This window comes from Balaenoptera borealis (assembly GCF_965194805.1).
Source record: "Balaenoptera borealis genome assembly, chromosome: 3".
Lineage (NCBI taxonomy): Eukaryota > Metazoa > Chordata > Mammalia > Artiodactyla > Balaenopteridae > Balaenoptera > Balaenoptera borealis.
Genome location: NC_138866.1, coordinates 11716462 through 11734273, shown reverse-complemented (window position 1 = coordinate 11734273; position 17812 = coordinate 11716462). Strand labels below are relative to the sequence as shown.

The 17812-nt window shown below is 51.4% G+C and overlaps 1 protein-coding gene and 1 long non-coding RNA gene across 4 annotated transcripts in view; one reads left to right on the top strand and one right to left on the bottom strand.

Annotated features, from left to right (window-relative positions):
- Positions 1-756: 756 nt before the first annotated feature.
- LOC309625311 lies at positions 757-16357 on the bottom strand. 2 transcript variants are annotated; one of them, XR_014242451.1, is made up of 2 exons: positions 14243-16357; positions 757-5077 (listed from the first exon to the last, which is right to left on the bottom strand). It is a non-coding gene; the product is annotated as an uncharacterized lncRNA (long non-coding RNA). The 2 variants fall into 2 exon arrangements; XR_014242452.1 differs by lacking the exon at positions 14243-16357 and adding an exon at positions 10995-11064.
- RIN3 (Ras and Rab interactor 3) overlaps positions 12133-17812 on the top strand; it is a 122722-nt gene continuing 117042 nt past the window's right edge. Inside the window, exon 1 of one of the 2 annotated variants that reach the window (XM_082384496.1) lies at positions 12133-13408. In XM_082384496.1, coding sequence (XP_082240622.1) covers positions 13365-13408 — 44 coding nt within the window. In that variant the 5' untranslated portion in view covers positions 12133-13364. The remainder of the gene's footprint in view (positions 13409-17812) is intronic. The other variant, XM_082384495.1, reaches the window with a different exon arrangement.

The window sequence follows — 17812 nt, the reverse complement described above, 5'->3', positions numbered from 1 at the left end:
GTGATGTTTGCAACTTACTTTGAAATGCATTGAAAACATAAGATGGCTGGGTGGGAAATGGGGAGATGTGTGATAAAGCAAGTTTGGTAGTGTTAGTGGTAGAATGTAGATGGTGGGTATATGGATATTCACTGTACAGGGGGTTTTTTTTTCTGTATGTTTGAAATTTTTCATAATAAAATGTTGGGGGAAGAAAACAGCAAACTCTCCTCCCACCCCCAATCGCCTTCCTGCTCGGTAGTACCAATATCTCACCAGTCATCAGCAGCAAAATGTCAACTCCTCCCACCACCCCTAGTGCTAGACAATGATCTGTCTTCTCGTTTTCTTCCTTGCAGTCGTTTTTGCAACCTCTCACTCCCTTTCTGCTCCAGCCATCAGGGCCCCACTGTCAGTGTTCGCCTGGGCCAGGCCAGAGGCTCCGAGCCAGCCTCCCTGCCTCCACTCTCCCTTCCCAGTCCAGCCTCCACTCAGCAGCCAGAGGGATCTTTTAATGCAGAAATCTGATTTGTCCCTTTCGTGCTCAGAAGCATTTAACGACTCCCAGTTGCCTCAATGGGCCATCTCAGACCCTCCACAACCATGATGACAATATCTTCCTCTTTATCTTGCATGACTCTGCCTATCCTCAGAGATTTTGCTGTTACCTCTGCTTGAAATGGTTTCCCCACCCCTTATCCTGCAGAGGAGGGCCCACACTTCTTCTTTCAAGGCCTTCCTAGGCCTCTAGGCCAGAATGAATCACATGCTTCTGTTTTATTTTTAATTATCTTATTTTTTTTGTCTATAAACTTGCTTCTATTACTATTTGGCAATTATGCATTTGGAATTTTCTAGAACAGTCTCAATTTGAAATATACTCACCCACGGCCTCCTCAACCATTGAAAGGCACCCATTTGGGGGTGTCTAGACTACATCTTTTAGACCAGCCCTTACAGCTAGAAAGAGCACAAAGTATTTTGTCATTCAGTAAACATGTATTGAAGGCCTGCTCTGCACCAACTGCTGGTTGCAGAGGTGGAAGGCCTACTGCCAATCACTTCAAGGAGCCCCCAAGTTCTGGGAGGGAGTGAGCTCAGGAGGCAAGAGCCCAGAGAAGGGACACCCAATCATCCTGGCAGTCAGGGGAGATGCTGACTCAAGCTGAGGCTTAATGGATGAGGAGAGTCGGGAGTAGGGATGGGGAATAACATACCCACACGTGAGCCAGGCAGAAGGGGACACGTTCAAATCACATCAAATATTTCATGATTTAAAAAGAGGCAATGGGGCTTCCCTGGTGGCGCAGCGGTTAAGAATCCGCCTGCCAGTGCAGGGGGCACGCATTTGAGCCCTGGTCTGGGAAGATCCCACATGCCGCGGAGCAACGAAGCCCGTGCACCACAACTACTGAGCCTGCGCTCTAGAGCCCGTGAGCCTCAACTACTGAAGCCCACACGCCTAGAGCCCATGCTCCGCAACAAGAGAAGCCACCGCAATGAGAAGCCCGCGCACCGCAACGAAGAGTAGCCCCCGCTCGCCGCAACTAGAGAAAGGCCACGCACAGCAACAAAGACCCAACTCAGCCAAAAAAAAAAATAAATAAATTTTTTAAAATAAAAAGAGGCAGTTAATATGGAGAAAATATGACAGAGATGTTCAAATACTTTGTGGACAAAAAAAAATGTTGCCTGCCATTTCACTAAACAACGAATGTTGCCCGCATCAATACAGCCAGCCGGATGGTGCACCCTAAGGGGAATTCAAGATGGAGAAAAACAGGAATACTGGCCCTAGATACTTAAGATGCATATCAAAGGAATAATTTCAATGAACCCAGACTCTTGCATCTTCCCATATGTAGAAAAGCACTAAAATCATTAACTTGAGATTTTTTTGTGTGATTAGCAGTAATCTTTCGATGTTCAACTACATGGGTTTTTATTTTTGTTTTCAGCAAAAACTCCTGTACATCCTGATTCCTCTCTTACCTCTTTGGAACAGTTCCTCAGAGCTAGCTGAGAGGCTGGTTCTCAGGCTAGAGTCCTCAGTAAGGTCCCTGAATAAAACGTTAACTCTCAACTTTTAGGTGGTGCGTTTTTTTCAATCAACACTATCTCTACCATACACAAAAATCAACTCAAAATCGATGAAAGACTTGACTGTAAGACCTGAAATCACAAAACTCCTCGAAGGAAATGGGCAGTGTGCTCTTTGACATCCAGCTTAGCCACATCATTCTACATATGTCTCCTCAGGCAAGAGAAACACAAGTAAAAATAAGCAAAGAGGACTACATCAAGCTAAAAAGCTTCTGCACAGCAAAGGAAGTCATCAGTAAAATGCAAAGACAGCCTTCCAAATGGGAGAAGATATTTGCAAATCACGTATTCAATAAGGAATTAAAATCCAAACTGTATAAAGAACTCATGCAACTCGACAACAAAAAACAACCCAAATTTTAAAAGGGCAGAAGACCTGAATAGACATTTTTCCAAGAAATCATACAGGTAGCCAACAGGCACATGAAAAAAATTGTTCAACATCACTATTAGAGAAATGCAGTCAAAACCACAATGGGATATCACCTCACAGCTGTTAGAATGGCTGTTATCACAAAGGCCAGAAATAACAATGCTCGTACACTCCTGGTATGAATATAAATTGGCGCAGTCACTATGGAGGCTCCTCAAAAAATTAAGACTAGAATCACCGTATAATCCAACTATCCTACTTCTGGGTATTTATCCAAAGAATACAAAAACACGAATTCAAAAAGATACATACACCCCTGTGTTCATCACAGCATTATTCCCCCATCCTCCATGCTGATCGGTCTCGGTATCTGATCAGGTTTCCCATCCTCCAGTGATGCCAGGTGATGTCTGGTCACGTTGCCTGCCTTCAGTAGGAATCCTGTTAGGTCGGTTTAGTCAGAAACCCTCTCACCCGTGACGTCTCCTTAGTAATTTTCCATCCACTGATCCCCACCCTGCTCCTTGGGTATAAATGCCCACTTTTCCTTGTTGTATTCTGATTGGAGCCCAATCTCTCTCCCCAGCTGCAAGACCCCACTGCAGTGGTCCCTACACCCACAGTGATGGCCCCCCTTGAATAAAGCCTGCCTGTCCCTTAATGAGGGTCACGAATCTTTTTTCTTTACCACTTGCCACATTCCGCCTGGTGGCCTCTGGCAGGAGGCGCGGGGCGTGGCGCTTAGAGCCAGCTGGCCGAGCAGCAGAGCCCACGGCGGGCAGCACGGGCAGGCACGCAGAGAGGGCGCTCCCAGGTGCGGGAGCCAGAGCACCTCCTGTGGGGCTCCTGACCCACAAACCACCACCGACGTGGGCCTCCGGGCCGCAGAGCTGGGTGGGGCGGCGGCTGAGGGGCCCGCAGGACCAGCGAGGCTCACTGAGAGGCTGAGCGGGATAGAGGTGCTGTGACCAAGCTGGAACCTTCCAGGTGCAGCACTGAAAGTCCCATGTCCTGGGAAACCCCTCAGGCCAGGGCAAACTAAGATGGTTGGTCATGCCAGGCCAGGACCAGATTCAGGGACATGTGGCCTTTGCATTTACAGAGCCCACGCTTAGGCGGGTCTTGTGCTTGGCTTGATGTTCTGCTGTCTCTGTCTTGAAATCTGTAACACTTTTGGAGCAAGGGGTCACACATTTTCATTTTGCACTAAGTCCTACAAGTCGTGTAGCTAGCCCTGCTCTAGGCCAACACCCCTGTGAAGATCACACACTGTGGTGCCAGCACCTGAGGCTTCTGTGGATGACACTTTCCTTTCTAGTCCTCAACATCGTCTTGTCCGAGGAGACAGCGTTAATAGCAGCTGAATTGAACCCAAACTTCCTTAAACACACCTCTTGGCACCCCTGTCAGAGGCAGAGCACAGGGTGGAAGGCACTGCAGAGCCCACGGAGCTGGGCATCTGTTCTGCACTTATAAAAAGCAATAAAGGAAAAATTAAAAACTAAGTCAATAAAGAGAAACTGACATTTGTCACAAGCCTGCTACTCAACACGCAGCTAGCCAACTTCCATATAATCTTCACAAGCAGCTGTGAGGTATGCCTCCACCCATATTCCAGAAGAAGAAACTTGGGCTCAGAGAGGCTAAGAAACTTCCCCAAGGTCACACAGAGGGCAAGAGCGGAGCCGAAAGGGAACTGTGCTGTGCGGTTCCAAAGCAGCCAGAGTGCGTGTCCCCTCTGCACCCAGCCCGCCGCCCAGCAGCTCCTGAAGGCAGGGGGTCCACGGTGGGGAATGTTCTTAACCTGAGGTCCCAGGAGCCTCCTGCGGGGTGCACACCCCTCTGTGGACGCTCACCTGGGATGGCAGCAGAAGCCCAGCCTGGGACTGTGGCCAAGAAGATGAGTGCTGGGTCGGATTTCCTCTCACACTGACCGGCTTGTTGCCGCCCCATGATTCTAAAGGAACCACCCTGGGTTTTCTCACAAGGAAGACGCCTTGAAGACACCACACTAGATTTTCATAGGAAGGATATAGCCCCAAAGGGAGAAGTGAAATAGAAATCACGGCCTCACTCCCACGTTGTGATAGAACATCTTTGTTGCCAAGCACACTATACAGAGAAGTGTAAGGTACAGTCCTTGCCCGCAAGGCAAAAGACAAACGAGGAGGGTTAGCTACCTTGAGCCATTACAGCGCCTCTCAGTGGTGGGCACTTAGGCAGTAACTCATTCTTCCCTCATCACTATCTTGAGAGCTATGTAGGGTCCTACCTCCAAACGTCTACCCATGCCGCTGTCACCTCCCCCTGGGATGCCCTTCCCTTATTTCCACCTGTTGGAACCCTACTCCAGAAAACCGCCAAAGACCAGTGGCTTAAACAGGGTAGGATTTTATTTTTCTCTCATGTAGAAGACGAGGGTGCTCAGTCCAGGCTGTTGGGACACTCCATGGCGCTGGTGAACCAGCCTCTCTCTCCATTGTGGCTCTTCGTTCCTCAGTGTATAGCTTCTGCATTATAGCCCGAAGTAGCTGCCAAACTTCATCTTGACTGCAACCTCATGAGAGATCCTGAGTCAGATCCAAGCACTTAAGCTGCTCCTGAATTCCTGACTCATGGAAACTGTATAATTAAAAAAAAAAAAAAAAAAAAGTATTATTGTTCAAAGCTGTTAAATCTGGGGGTAGTTTGTTAAGCATCAATGGATAACTAACACACCGTATTACTAAACAGGTTTAGTTCGTTTATTCAACTGTCCTGAGCCCCCAACCTGGACACACATGGATGAATCAGACGTGGTTAAAGACTACCTATCAGAACAAGAGGATTTCCTGGAGGTGGGGCAGAAATCATGTCATTTGTGTCCTTGCCCTTGGAACGCTTTCCCCACCTTGGTACACAGTAGGGTCGCAGGACCTGGCACACAGTAGGAGCTCTGCTTCCCAGAGAAGAGTATCTACCTCCTGGCTTGCCTTCTGGTGGATGAGCCAACTTAGAGATGATGAGCTCTTAATGTTCAATCATCTGGCCTCTTGTCAAAAATGTGGATTTGTTTCTCAGAGGACAGTTTCAAAGCCTCTTTCCATTCCCTCACTCCCCGTGCTGCCAAGAGGAAGGACATGCAAACCAAGCAAGCGAGAGCCTTTCCTGAGCCAGCTGCCTTCCCCCTGCCTGCCGCTGGTGTGCGTCCTTCAAGGCCCTCCAAGGGCGGCCTCCTCCTTTAGGCCTCCCTGGTTGTCCTTCACTGTGGGGGAGGGAGCGAAGAAAGAAAATGATCTTCTTGAAAAATTATTCCCTCGCGCTGAATCTTTATGAACCATATTGTCGGAGCAACTTGAATTATATGTGTAACTCATGGCCTTGTTTTCTTAAATAATAAAATATGCAGTACTCTGCTATAAATTCTACAGAGCCTATTGATTCTCACAGAATGCTTTCACAGCTTTTTGCCAAACTCTTGTATCTCTAACCAACCTGTGGTTGCAACTGATGAATGACAGGAATGTTATAAATCACACAGTTTTGTTTACACAAATGGGTACAACCAAAGCAAAACAGTAAAGATGTAGTCAGAATTTTACTCATTCGTTGATGACATGAATGACTTCTCTGCAGAATCAGACAATAATTTTCGAAAACTGGAAGAATATTTGCCTAATTTTTTGTGTTTTTCATAACATAATGACTAAAGATATGACACAATTTTTTTTTTAAAGATTTTTTTGATGTGGACCGTTTTAAAAGTCTTTATTGAATTTGTTACAATATTGCTTCTGTTTTATGTTTTGGTTTTTTTGGCCGAGAGGCATGTGGGATCTTAGCTCCCTGACCGGGGGATTGAACCCACACCCCCTGCACCGGAAGGTGAAGTCTTAACCACTGGACCACCAGGGAAGTCCCATGACACACTTTAGAAATAGCTTTTTTGAAGTATAATTGACATACAAGAATTGTACATGTTTAAAATGTATATTTGATGTCTTGATATATGTAAATATCCACGAAGCCATCACCACAATCAAGATAATGAATATATCAGTCAACCCCAAACATTTCCTCACATATGGCCTGTTTTTCTGGTCATTTCTTCTTCTTTTTTTTTTTTTTTTTCCCGGCCATGCACACGCAGCATGTGGGATCTTAGTTCCCTGACCAGGGATCAAACCCGTGCCCCCTGCAGTGGATTTCTGGTCATTGCTATACGGATGTAGTTGACACTGTTGGTTGTATACCCAACATCCATTCTCTTCTTCCTTCCTTTAATTTTGCTAAGGTTTCAACCCCTCCCCAACATGATCCAGGGAAAGGGCACCTCCAAGCCCAGGACCAAGTATGGATCTTAATTAACCTAAGCCAATCGGTGTGTGACGTTCTCCTGGTGACTAGGCCAGACATGTGACCTAAGTTGGCCAATCACACTACAAGGACTTCTGTTGCATGCTTAGGAGAGAGGTTTTTCCCCTCTCTTGCAGGATGGCCCCATAGAGCGTGATCTCAATTGCGACTGGAAGCTGTCTTAGAACTGTTGGAGAACTAGCCTGAGGTTGAAGTCAACGTTGAGGAGGCCAGAGCAGAAAGAAGGACCAAACCTGAGTGATTGATGGCAATGTTGAGTCCTTTTACTAGACAGCATCCACGATGGCTCCCAATATTCCTTGCCCCCTAGTCTTCATACCTTTGTTTAAGCCCCTCCTGTTGAGTGTAGGCAGGACCTGTGACTTGTTTCTAATAGAATACAGCAGTGATGATGGAATGCCACTTCTATATTAGGTTGTATGAGCTGTGACTTCTGTCTTGCTGGCAGACTCTCTCTATTGCCTTCTCAGCTTGCACACTTTGATAAAACAAGTGGCTGTGCTGGCCATTTCCACATGGCCAGGCACTGAAGATGGCCTCCAGCCAACATCCAGCAAGAAACTGAGGCCCCTCAAGGAACTGAATCCTACCAACAACCATTTGAGTTTGGAAGCAGCTCCTTCCCTAGCTGAGCCTTCAGACGAGACACCAGCCCTGGCCAACAACTTGACTGCAGCCTTGTGAGAGACCCTGAAGCAGAGGCAACCATCAAAATTTTGCCAAGACTCCCGAGTCACAGAGATTGTGAGTTAATAAATGTGTTGTGTGAAGCTGCTAAATTTGGGGTAATTTGTTACACAGCAGTAGATAACTGATGCACTTCCTTATCTCTAGGCTTTGAGTTACATGAGGCAGTCCATTTCCTTTGTACTCAGTCCACTTAGAGTCAGGGTTTTCTGTCATTTAAACCCAAGAGCATCCTCCTGTGGTGCGTCTCCTCCACTAGCTTGAAAGCTCCTCAAGGACAGGCCTTCCATGTCCTCCCAGAGATTCACTAGTGTCATAACTTTGTAGACTGTGTGAATTAAGGACATACTTGACCCTAATTTTAGCTCATCTTCTGACAGCACAAAGCAGGGAAAATCCAAACGATGACACGGGACTCAGAAATGGAGAAGCCTTTCTCCTTGGTTACAAGTCTTTTTTATTTAGCCAACAAGAGATTATTAAGTGCCTGCTGTTTGCAGAGCCCTCCACTGGATATTGGTGAAGGGAGAGAACAGATTTAAAAGGAGGGTATATTCCTTGCTCCTAGGGAGCCGGCACTCACACTAAGGATAACAGAGGCATGAGAACATCATAGTGTCTAGAAATATGTAACAAGTGCAGGTTAAGAGGGCACTTCAGTGGGGAGCAGACAGGCTTCAGAGACAAACCTCGGAGTCAGAGGAACCAATGCAGTGACTGGGCAGGAGAGAGGTTCCCTGAGACAGATACTGGAAACCTTCAGTTTCTGCCATAGTGATGGGTGGAGATGGCCGAGGGGAAGTGAGACACCAGACAAGAAGCTGTCCCAATAATCCAGATTGGGGGCTGCTTTAAAAGCTTTTTGGGGTGTGTCCTCAGCTCACGAGCACCCTTTCTCTCTGAGATTGCCTACCCCTCACAGCCAAGATGGGGCAATCAGGTTACCTCTCCAGAGAATTGGGAATTGGGACCACATGATGCCGGTAGGTCTCTATAAAGGGGTGACTGAGACTTGGAAACTTGGGGGTATTGGGATGGTCTGTCTGCAGAGAGGAAGGAAGAAAGACAGAGACCTGCAGAGAGAGGACAATGAGGTAGAATCCCAGAGACTAGGGCTAAAGATACTCTGCTCGGTTTTAGGGGAGAGATCCAGAGCATATCTGTCAGGGTCCCATCCCTTCCAGAACCTGGGGAATCCCTGTGCACCTGTGGGTTCCACCAGGCACACCTATGCCTGTGTCAGTTTCACCTTCCTGCCACATGGAGTCCCAGAGTGGCTGTAGGTACGGAGTGCGGTCAGATCCCAAGCCAGCATCCATAGGGTAACTGGGCTTTTAGGAATGCTTCTTTAGCCAGTGTGATGTTTCAGAAATCTGAAACAGTCCTATAAAAAAATCCAGATTCTCAGGGACTTCCCTGGTGGCGCAGTGGTTAAGAATCCGCCTGCCAGTGCAGGGGACACGGGTTTGATTCCTGGTCCAGGAAGATCCCACATGCCATGGAGCAACTAAGCCTGTGCGCCACAACTGCTGAAGCCCGCGCGCTCTAGGGCCCGCGTGCTGCAACTACTGCCCGTGCGCCTAGAGCCCGTGCTCTGCAACAACAGAAGCCACCGCAATGAGAAGCCCGCGCACCGCAATGAAGAGTAGCCCCCGCTCACCACAACTAGAGAAAGCCCAGCAACAAAGACGCGGCGCAGCCAAAAAAAATAATAATTCCAGATTCCCAGTTTTTTCGTTTTTTATTGTAAGCCCTTGTAGGCACAGGCCCTCGTTCCTGCGGGGCGTCTGCTGGGGAGAACTGAGAAGAGGCTGCCACTTTCTCCAGAGCCTGGTTCTCAGGTCACCCCAGCCCCTACCCAGTGGGCGCAGACATCGTGTTCCTGGCTCACGCAAAGGATACTGATTAATTTTGCCATAATAAAGCTTTTCTCCACCTCTTTTAAAATATTTCCCCAAAGTAACAGGGAATGGAGAGGTGGGAGCTTTTGAGGGGTCAGAAGAAGATAGAAAAAGCCCCTGAAAGAGAGCTGTTCTCTGTGTCTATTTTTGCAAAACAAGATATCCCAAACAGCAACCATTTTATTATATTTTACGATTTTCCCAGTCAGGAATTCAGGCAGGGCTTGTCCAGTGATTCTCCTATTCCATGTGATTTTGACAGAGCGCACTGCACGATATTTAGTTAGCAGATGGGCTGGTCTGGAGGATCCAAGACGGCCTCACTCACATGTCTGATGCCTTGGCTGATTTGAGCTCAGTTTGTCTTATTCCACAGCTTTGCCCTCTTGCCCCACTCCACCCCACCCAAGTCCTTTTCTACGCCCCAGGAGGCTGACCCGTAAGGACTCCACATCCATAGGGACTGACCCACGGGCTCCCAAGTCCTCTGGCTTCCAGCTGGCTTTGGCTACTGGGGGACTACTGGGAGGGAGGAAATTCAGACTATTTCTTTTCCTGCGTCCCTGGACTGAGGGTGCTTGAGCCTCTCCCCTGGTGGTCTTTCTACAGGACAGGACTCTCTGCTTCTGGGTCTCGTAACCACTCCCTCTCCTCATCTTTGGGCTGAGAAAGGTAACAGATCTGAGAGTTACAGCACAGTCCCTTGTATTTCCCCACTACACCTTTATTAAATCCTCCTCAAATAATCCTAATCAGAAATGCCATTTGTTTCCTGTGAGATCTGACTGATACATTTGTGCTTAGTCATAGCACAAATAATAAATACTTATTGAGTACTTACTACATGCCAGGCGCTGTTCTAAGCCCCTTATGTTAGCTCATGCGACATTCACAGAATCCCTATGAGGTAAGCACTATTATTATCCCATCTCACAGATGAGGAATACGAGGCACAGAGAGGTGAAGTAGTTTGCCTAAGGTTACACAGCCACTAAGTGGCAGAGCTGGGATTTGAACCCTGGCAGCTTGACTCAAGCCCCTACTCTCAACAACTACTCTACATAGTAGGAAAATTTCTGTTGAACGAATATGCTGTTTCCTCAAAGTCTGTAATCCAACCCAGAGCAAGGTTTTGGCAGGTTTTGAAAAACAAGACTGTGCTGTGAAACGTTTTTCTTCACAAATAGTCCCCGGAAACTCTAGCAAGGCTTGGAGTTGACCTCCTGGAGGTGACCTTCCCCTGCAAATTCCCACACTCCTCCTCTAGAATGAGTCTATTTGCCCTCACTTGTGCAGAGGGAGGGGAAGCCTGAGGAGCACGTGGAGGTGAGAGCCACCCCATGAGGACCCCAGAGAGGCAAACCAACCTCTTATATTTGGGGGCAGTAAGTTGAAGTGTTTACCTCTGCATTCCTACAGTCCTGCCACAACTGGACATCCTCCAGACCCAGCAGGGAGTGGAAGGCAGAGGGAGGGGCTGCAATCAGGGACAGCCTGGAGTCTTTGGGTGATGATTAGCGGAAACCTGACTCAGATTGCATTCGAGTTTTTAAAAAAGGAAAAGAAAAGAAAAAGGACTGTATTGGTTCTCATACCTGAGACGTCTAATGGTGCATCTGGCTTTAAGCATCTCAGAATCTAGGCCTCAAAGGATGTCAATAGGGCATAGTCTCTCTCTGCATTGCTTTCCTCCATCTTGGCTGTCTTCTTGAGCACAATTTTACCACATGGTGGCCCAGGTGGCTGTTGGGCTGCCCCAAGGTTACAGTCTCTCAGCATCAGGCCAGCTTGGGGTGGGGGGAAGATTGCTTGCATTTCCTGACAGTGCCAACAAAAAGTCCCAGGGAGGGATCTTATTGGCCTAACTTTGATCATGTGCTCATCCATGAGCCAATCACTGGGCCTGGTAAGTGCAAGGCTCTGATTGGCCAGACTAGAATCATGTGTTCCCTCTAAAATGGGGGTAGAATCTTGTTATCTCCACCTGAACCCAACAGAGGAGGGGTGACTCCTTAAATGGAAACCAGGTACTGGGGTACTGTTAACCAAAAAAGGTGAGGGTAAAGGAAAGAGCTTGCAGGCCCAAACAGCAGTAGATTTTCACTTCCCAGTAGGAGTCCTGAGATCCATTCCAGGGAGAGAAGTGGTGGGGGTGAGGACTTGGGAGTGAAAAGGGGACCCAGGAAGGGATCTAAGGACAAGGGTGGCAGAGGCCACAACTGAAACGGGCTTCTCAGATTTTAGTCTTGGCAACCTCTTCCTCGGTCAGTTACTAGCAACAGGGTCAGGGTGGGGGTCCCATCCGGTGTCCCCGTGAGGAATTTTATCTTCACAGGGCAGGTGAGCGGTGGGCCTTGTGGAGGCCTCTGCGGGGACACGGTGAGAGCCTCGGGGCTCGTTCCATGGAGCCCAGGCTTTGAGGAGCTTGTCCTGAGTTTCTCAGGGGTGGTCCAGGGAGCTGAAGGAAACCTTTATTTGTGGGGGCCATGGAAGAGTGAGGTTACCCGCAGTCCAGATCAGCCTAGAAGGACCTGAAAGACTACTCTAGGTGTGAGAGTTACATGGACCTCGTCCCTGGGGCCCAGGGAGCCCTGGGAGTAGCCCACAGACTTGTTTTAGGAACAGCAAAGGACTAATAATGGCACTCTGGAGTGCTGCCCTATTTCTACTATCACTTTTGCAGGTAAACAAGCAGGGGTACGGAGGGCAAAGAGGCCTCTGGATGCTTTTACCAGAGCCCTGGGTGTCAGTCCTGTCTGCACCTCAACTTGCTGTGTGGCCTGGGGCGAGTCACCTCCTCTCTTTAGGTCTCAGTTTCCTTATCTATAAAATAAAGGAGTTAGACAAGTGGGTCTCAACCGGGATGATTTTGGCCCCCGGGGACATGTGGCAATGTCTGGAGATATTTTTGGTTGTTACAAGAAGAGGGTATGCTACTGGCAGAGTGGGCAGGGGCCATGCATGCTGCTAAACATCCTACAAGCTCCAACAATAAAGCATTATCTGGCCCCAAATATCAATAGTGCCAAAGCTGAGAAACCCTGCATTAGACTGAGGTCACCCTGTAGGGTGCAGTGCTGACCACTACTGTGAAATGTTCTGAGGGCAGCCCGGGCTCAGGAGGCATTTTTTAGTGCCCAGGCATTTAGAGGGGAGGCCTCCTGGTCCCACCAGAGTTGCTGTAGTTGTATTTGTGTAAACTGACTGACTTTCTCCCTCTGCTCCCATCTAGGTGTGGTACCCAGGATAGGTGAATTAGACGCCTGGCTTGGTGGAGGAACAGACTGCTTTGTGAGGTAGTGAGTTCATCGTCAGTGGAGGCATCCAAGAGAAGGCAGCATGGCCACCTGTCAGAGATGTGGAGGAGGCGCCCTGCCTCTGGTCTGAGGCTGTCTAGTGGCGATTTCGAGGCTCCTTCAGGCAGGAGGTAAAGCGGGAGAGTGCCCTGCGTAAAGCTCTTGGCTTCCCCACCTGCCGGTCCGCAGCGGGAGCGCCTTCCTTCCCACGCGACTCTTCGCCAAGCTGGAAACTTTTCTCTAAGTTTTCCTCCTGGGTCTCCGGGAGCCGCCGGAGCGGCGGAGGCAGCACCCCGCGGCTGGGCGTCCGCGCCCGCCGCCAGGTCCGGCCCCGCGGGCGCGGCTGCCGGGGTTTCCGTGTGCCCCAGGGGGGCTCCGGGCTGCGAGCCGCCGCCGAAAGGCTTTTGACAAAAAAACCTCTTGACCACCAAGGCCAGCCTCTTCCTGAAAGCCCCGCTCGCTCCGATACAGGAAGTAGAAGGAGCGAGCGCCCCAGAGCGTGGCGGCCGCGGCGGCTGTGGCTTCCCGACTGCGCGCGGGGCTGGCGGCGGTACCCGCGCGGGCCCTTCCCCAGGGCGGCGCCAGGGGCATGCGGGCGCCCGGGGCTCCGCGGCCCGCGCCGCCCGGTGCCTGAGCCCCTGCGTTCACCGTCCCGGAGCTGCTGGCGGCATGATCCGACGCGCCGGGGCGCCCGAGTGCGCGGACCCCGCGGGGTGAGTCCGGGGCCGGCGCCCCCTCCTCCCTCGGTGCCCCAGGGCCCCGCTCGGCCCGCGTCCCTCCCGCCCAGCTGCCCCTCCCCGCCCCCGAGGGTGCTCGGAGCTCCGGAGTAGACCCGGCTGCGGGACCTCGGGGTGTCGGACTGAGACCGAACCCCTGGCCACGGCCAAGGCCGGTCTCCCGGTTCTTCGCGGAAGGGGGCTGCCCTGGTGCCTCTGCCGTACCCCGAGACTTGGCTAAACTTTTAAGCCCAGATGTCGCTCGCCGGAAAACCGGCCGGCACGTTCGGCGGCTAGGTTGGTGGGTGCCAGAGGGGCGCCTCTACCAGTCAGAGCCGAAGCGGAGGGGCTGTGTGGACGCGGCCCCTCCCCGGGCTCTGGTCCCGCCTGAACTTTAGATGCAGTCACTCGCGGTCCGGGCCCCGCCATCCTCCCGCACCCCCCCGATCCGCCTGTGCCCCGTGCGCGTCCTCGGGCGCCGGAGCTCGGTCGGGCAAGGGGCGGCGGACCCGGGTCCCCGTAAGTTTGGACGCCCGCGGCCTAACAGCTGACCAGCCCGCCTACACCGAGGACCCACCGGGATCCCCTCCCCCACCCCTCTTGCGGGTCTAAGGACAGTGACCTTCGGACCGGCCTTTGCGAAACCCGGGGCTTGGGGAGGGTCCAGGGTGCACGAACTGCGTGTGGCCTCCGGGATCGCCCCCCTCACACACACACACACCAGGAGAAGGCACAGCTTGGAATGCCTAAAGCCGAACCGGTTTGGGAACTAGCTTTCGAGAGGGGTCTCCGGCGTCTAGTTAGTTTCATGTCCCTCACCCCCCAGCTCACAATCTCGGACTTCTGGACATTGCTCAGGGCTGTGCTCCTGAAGTAGGTTCCCTCGTGCCGCCCAGCCCAGCCAACGTCCCGGAAAGCTTCAGCGGGTGGAGGAGGCTCCAGTTCAGAGGCAGATTCCTGGGAAAGCCTCTTGGAACCTTTCTGGGGGCTAAGGTTGATGGGCGCCCCCGGGGAAGCCAGTCCTGGCTTTTTGGTTTGAAAGTCCCGGGCTGCTGCTGTGACGGCCAGCCAGCTGCTCGCTGGCCTAGCTCCTGACCTCGGCTCCCAGGGCCTCGGTTCTCTGCTGCGTAAAACGGAGGGGTGAGCTCTTCTTGTGCAGTCCCGAACTGGGGGGCAGCTGGAGGTGACTGGCCCCCACGCTAGTGGGGGGAGTGTCTCAGAGGGGCCTGTGATGCAACTAGATCTGAATGTCTCCCTCGTCCCCGCTCCCCCATTTCCGCCCCAGCTGGGAAGCCCTGCCTGGATGCTTTCCCCGGGAAGTGGAAAGACAAATGCCATCCGCTGGAGGAACTGGAAATTCTGTTGGGGAGGGGGGCCCCTGGGGGAGGGGGCCCCCCCCCAGGGGCAAGTATCTACCACACCCAATACTGATGGGTGGAGCTAGCAGGAGTTTCCCAGGGAGGAAGGAGAGGTGAGGGGCCACAGGGTCCTGATCTCTCTGACTTCCCATATTTCCCCCAAGATGACCTCTCCTTACCCACTTCCTCTTGCCTTTCTTTGTCCATTACTGGGCCAGTTACTTAACCCCTCCGTGCCTCAATAGTTATCTAGAAAATGAAGATAAGTAATAGTAACTTGCCTTTAGAGTTGTTTTGAGGATTAAATGAAATAATGCATAAGAAGTTTTGCACATGGGCCCATGGGCAAACTTTTAATAGTTATTATTATTACAACTATTATCGTTTGTTGAGTGTAACCCCTCTGTTTGCTGACTGTTTAACTGTCCTTGGCCAGGTCTGTAAAATGGGGACAATAATAACACCTACTTCTTAAGATTGGTTATGAGGATTGGATGAGTTAATATTTAAGTAGCTGTCCACAGGCAGCTAAGGGTTAACACACCAACACAAGCCTGCTTAGAACAGTGTCTGGCATATCCTAAATATTAGATGAATATTGGTTTGTTGCTAAAAACGTCACTTTATTTAAGAGGTCCTTTGGGGTTGGAAGAGTTAAATGAGATAGTATCTCATTTAACCTTGCACCCAGTACAGGAATCCCTTTGACAACATTCCTGAAAGGTACTTGCATACCTCCAGTGATGGAGAACTTGCCACCACTGTGGTAGCCTTTCTGACAGGCAGATATCGAAGAAAGTCTGCCTTCTTCTAACTTCTACCATTAGAAACCCTGTTCAGAGGAGCCCAATCTTTCTTGACTCTCAAATACTAGGAGGCAGTTCTCAGGCGCACCCCTGCATCCTCTGTTCCCTGGGCTGCACATCTACCTGTGTCACAGTGCCCAAAGATGAGGAGCAATCATCTATGACCCTTCACCCCCAGGCCACCCACAGAGCTTGCCGACCACTCAGGGCTGGGTCCTGAGTCCTCATCAGAGCTAATCTTTCCACCTGGCTCCCGAAGCCCCCTCCGCCTCGCTGGCAGAAAATGGATGTCCAGACGGCTAGGGGAACGCCTCCCACCCCACACCCAGGGGCTGGGTGGGGGTCGCTTGGAAGCTAGCCCCCTGGAATAGGAGCATGAAGATCTTGGCAAGCAAGCTCTCTGTCTGCTTCTTGTTGAAAACGCCGTCTGGGGAGAAAGAAAATGCCGACAGGCTGCCCAGTACTCTGGACGAAGACACTTTTCTCCCTCCATTCATTCAAGTTCCTTCAACAAATAGTATCTGCTTTAGGTGGACGCGGGGGCCCAGCATTAAACCAAGCCCCTGGTGGCTTGCAGCTGACTTTCCCAGAAGACAGAAAGTCAGGGTTATGGGCTGTTCTGGAGCAGGTGGTCAGGGAAGGCCACTCCAAGAAGACGGTGTTTAGCCGAGGCCTGAAGGAAGTGGGGGGAGTGAGTCAAGCCCCTGGGGGGTGTGGGGTGTGGTCTGTGTGTCGGACACAGAGAGGCTGGAGTGGAGTGAGGGAGAAGAGGCCAGAAGAAGGCTGGCCGGTGGGTAGAGGCTCTGGAGGGCGCTCTGAGTGAGCAGGGGCCACGGGTGGGGTTTGCACAGAGAGGTGACCTGATTTGGATTTGGACTGTGTTGAGGACAGGCCGTAGGGGGAAACAGGAACAGAAGCAGGGGGGGCCCCTGTGGTGTCCGGGAGAGAGGGCTGGGGCCCCGGGTGGAGCGGGCAGTGGAGACGTGAGAAGCTGGAGCCACAGGATGCGCTGGTGGATTGGAGGTGAGGTGGGAGACAGAGGCGTTGCGATGATGCGGGTGAAGCTGTGACTGCCGGGCGGCCAGACGCCGAACTGAACGGCAGGGTCCTGCGGACGTGTGTGCTCAGAGCGCACGCACTTTCGTATGTTTGATCAGTTGAGGGTCTGCTTAAGATTTTATTTGAAAAAGGATTCCACTCTTGGAAAAAATGTGGCCATTACAGACCTCATCCAATCCCCTAATAATGATGACAAGGAAACGGAGACCCAGAAAGAGGAAGTGCCTTACCCAAGGTCCGGGGAGCTGGGCCTAGGACTCGGGTGTCCTGAGCCTTCGGCCTGCAAGGGGCTGCAAGCACAAGGCCCCAGGGCTTGCGAGAGCCCTGGCTTCCTGCCTCATGCCTGACATAACGCAGGGGGCCTGCAAGTCCCCTTGAGGAGCCCCTCAGCCACTCCCAGCTCTAAAATGGGGACTCTTCCTGGGCAAGGCCCACCCAGAACAGGATCCAGTGATGAATTCAAGGTCCCAGCTACCGCTCTGCTCACTGACCCGGGTTTCTTTACTGTCAGGGGCTAATGCTCCCAGGTGGTTCTGGCTGGTACTCAGCTGGGATACCGACCCCCTTCCAGACCCTAAAAGAGACTGGCCCACAGGAAGCAAAAGGTACCTCACCAGCTTAAGGCTTCAGTTCAGGCCCTGAGAAGCCCCAGTGCACCCCTGGGAAGCAAGTAGGAGTGCAGGGGGCACAGGAGCTGCTTGGGATAGGGGAGTCTCAGCACATTTGCCCATGGCCCCCTTCCCATCTCCCCTACCACTTGACAGGCCTTATCCTGGGCCTCGGTCCCTATACTGTGGTCTTTTTTTTTTTTAATTTTTTAAAATAAATTTATTTATTTTTGGCTGCGTTAGGTCTTTGTTGCTGCATGCAGGCTTTCTCTAGTTGCGCTGAGCGGGGGCTACTCTTTGTTGTGGTGCGCAGGCTTCTCATAGCAGTGGCTTCTCTTCTCTAGAGCCTGGGCTCTAGCGCGCAGGCTTCAGTAGTTGTGGCATGAGGGCTCAGTAGTTGTGGCTCGTGGGCTCTAGAGCGCAGGCTCAGTAGTTGTGGCGCATGGGCTTAGTTGCTCCGCGGCATGTGGGATCTTTCCGGACCAGGGCTTGAACCCGTGTCTCCTGCGTTGGCAGGCGGATTCTTAAACACTGCGCCACCAGGGAAGCCCATCCTCTTGTCTTTTATTT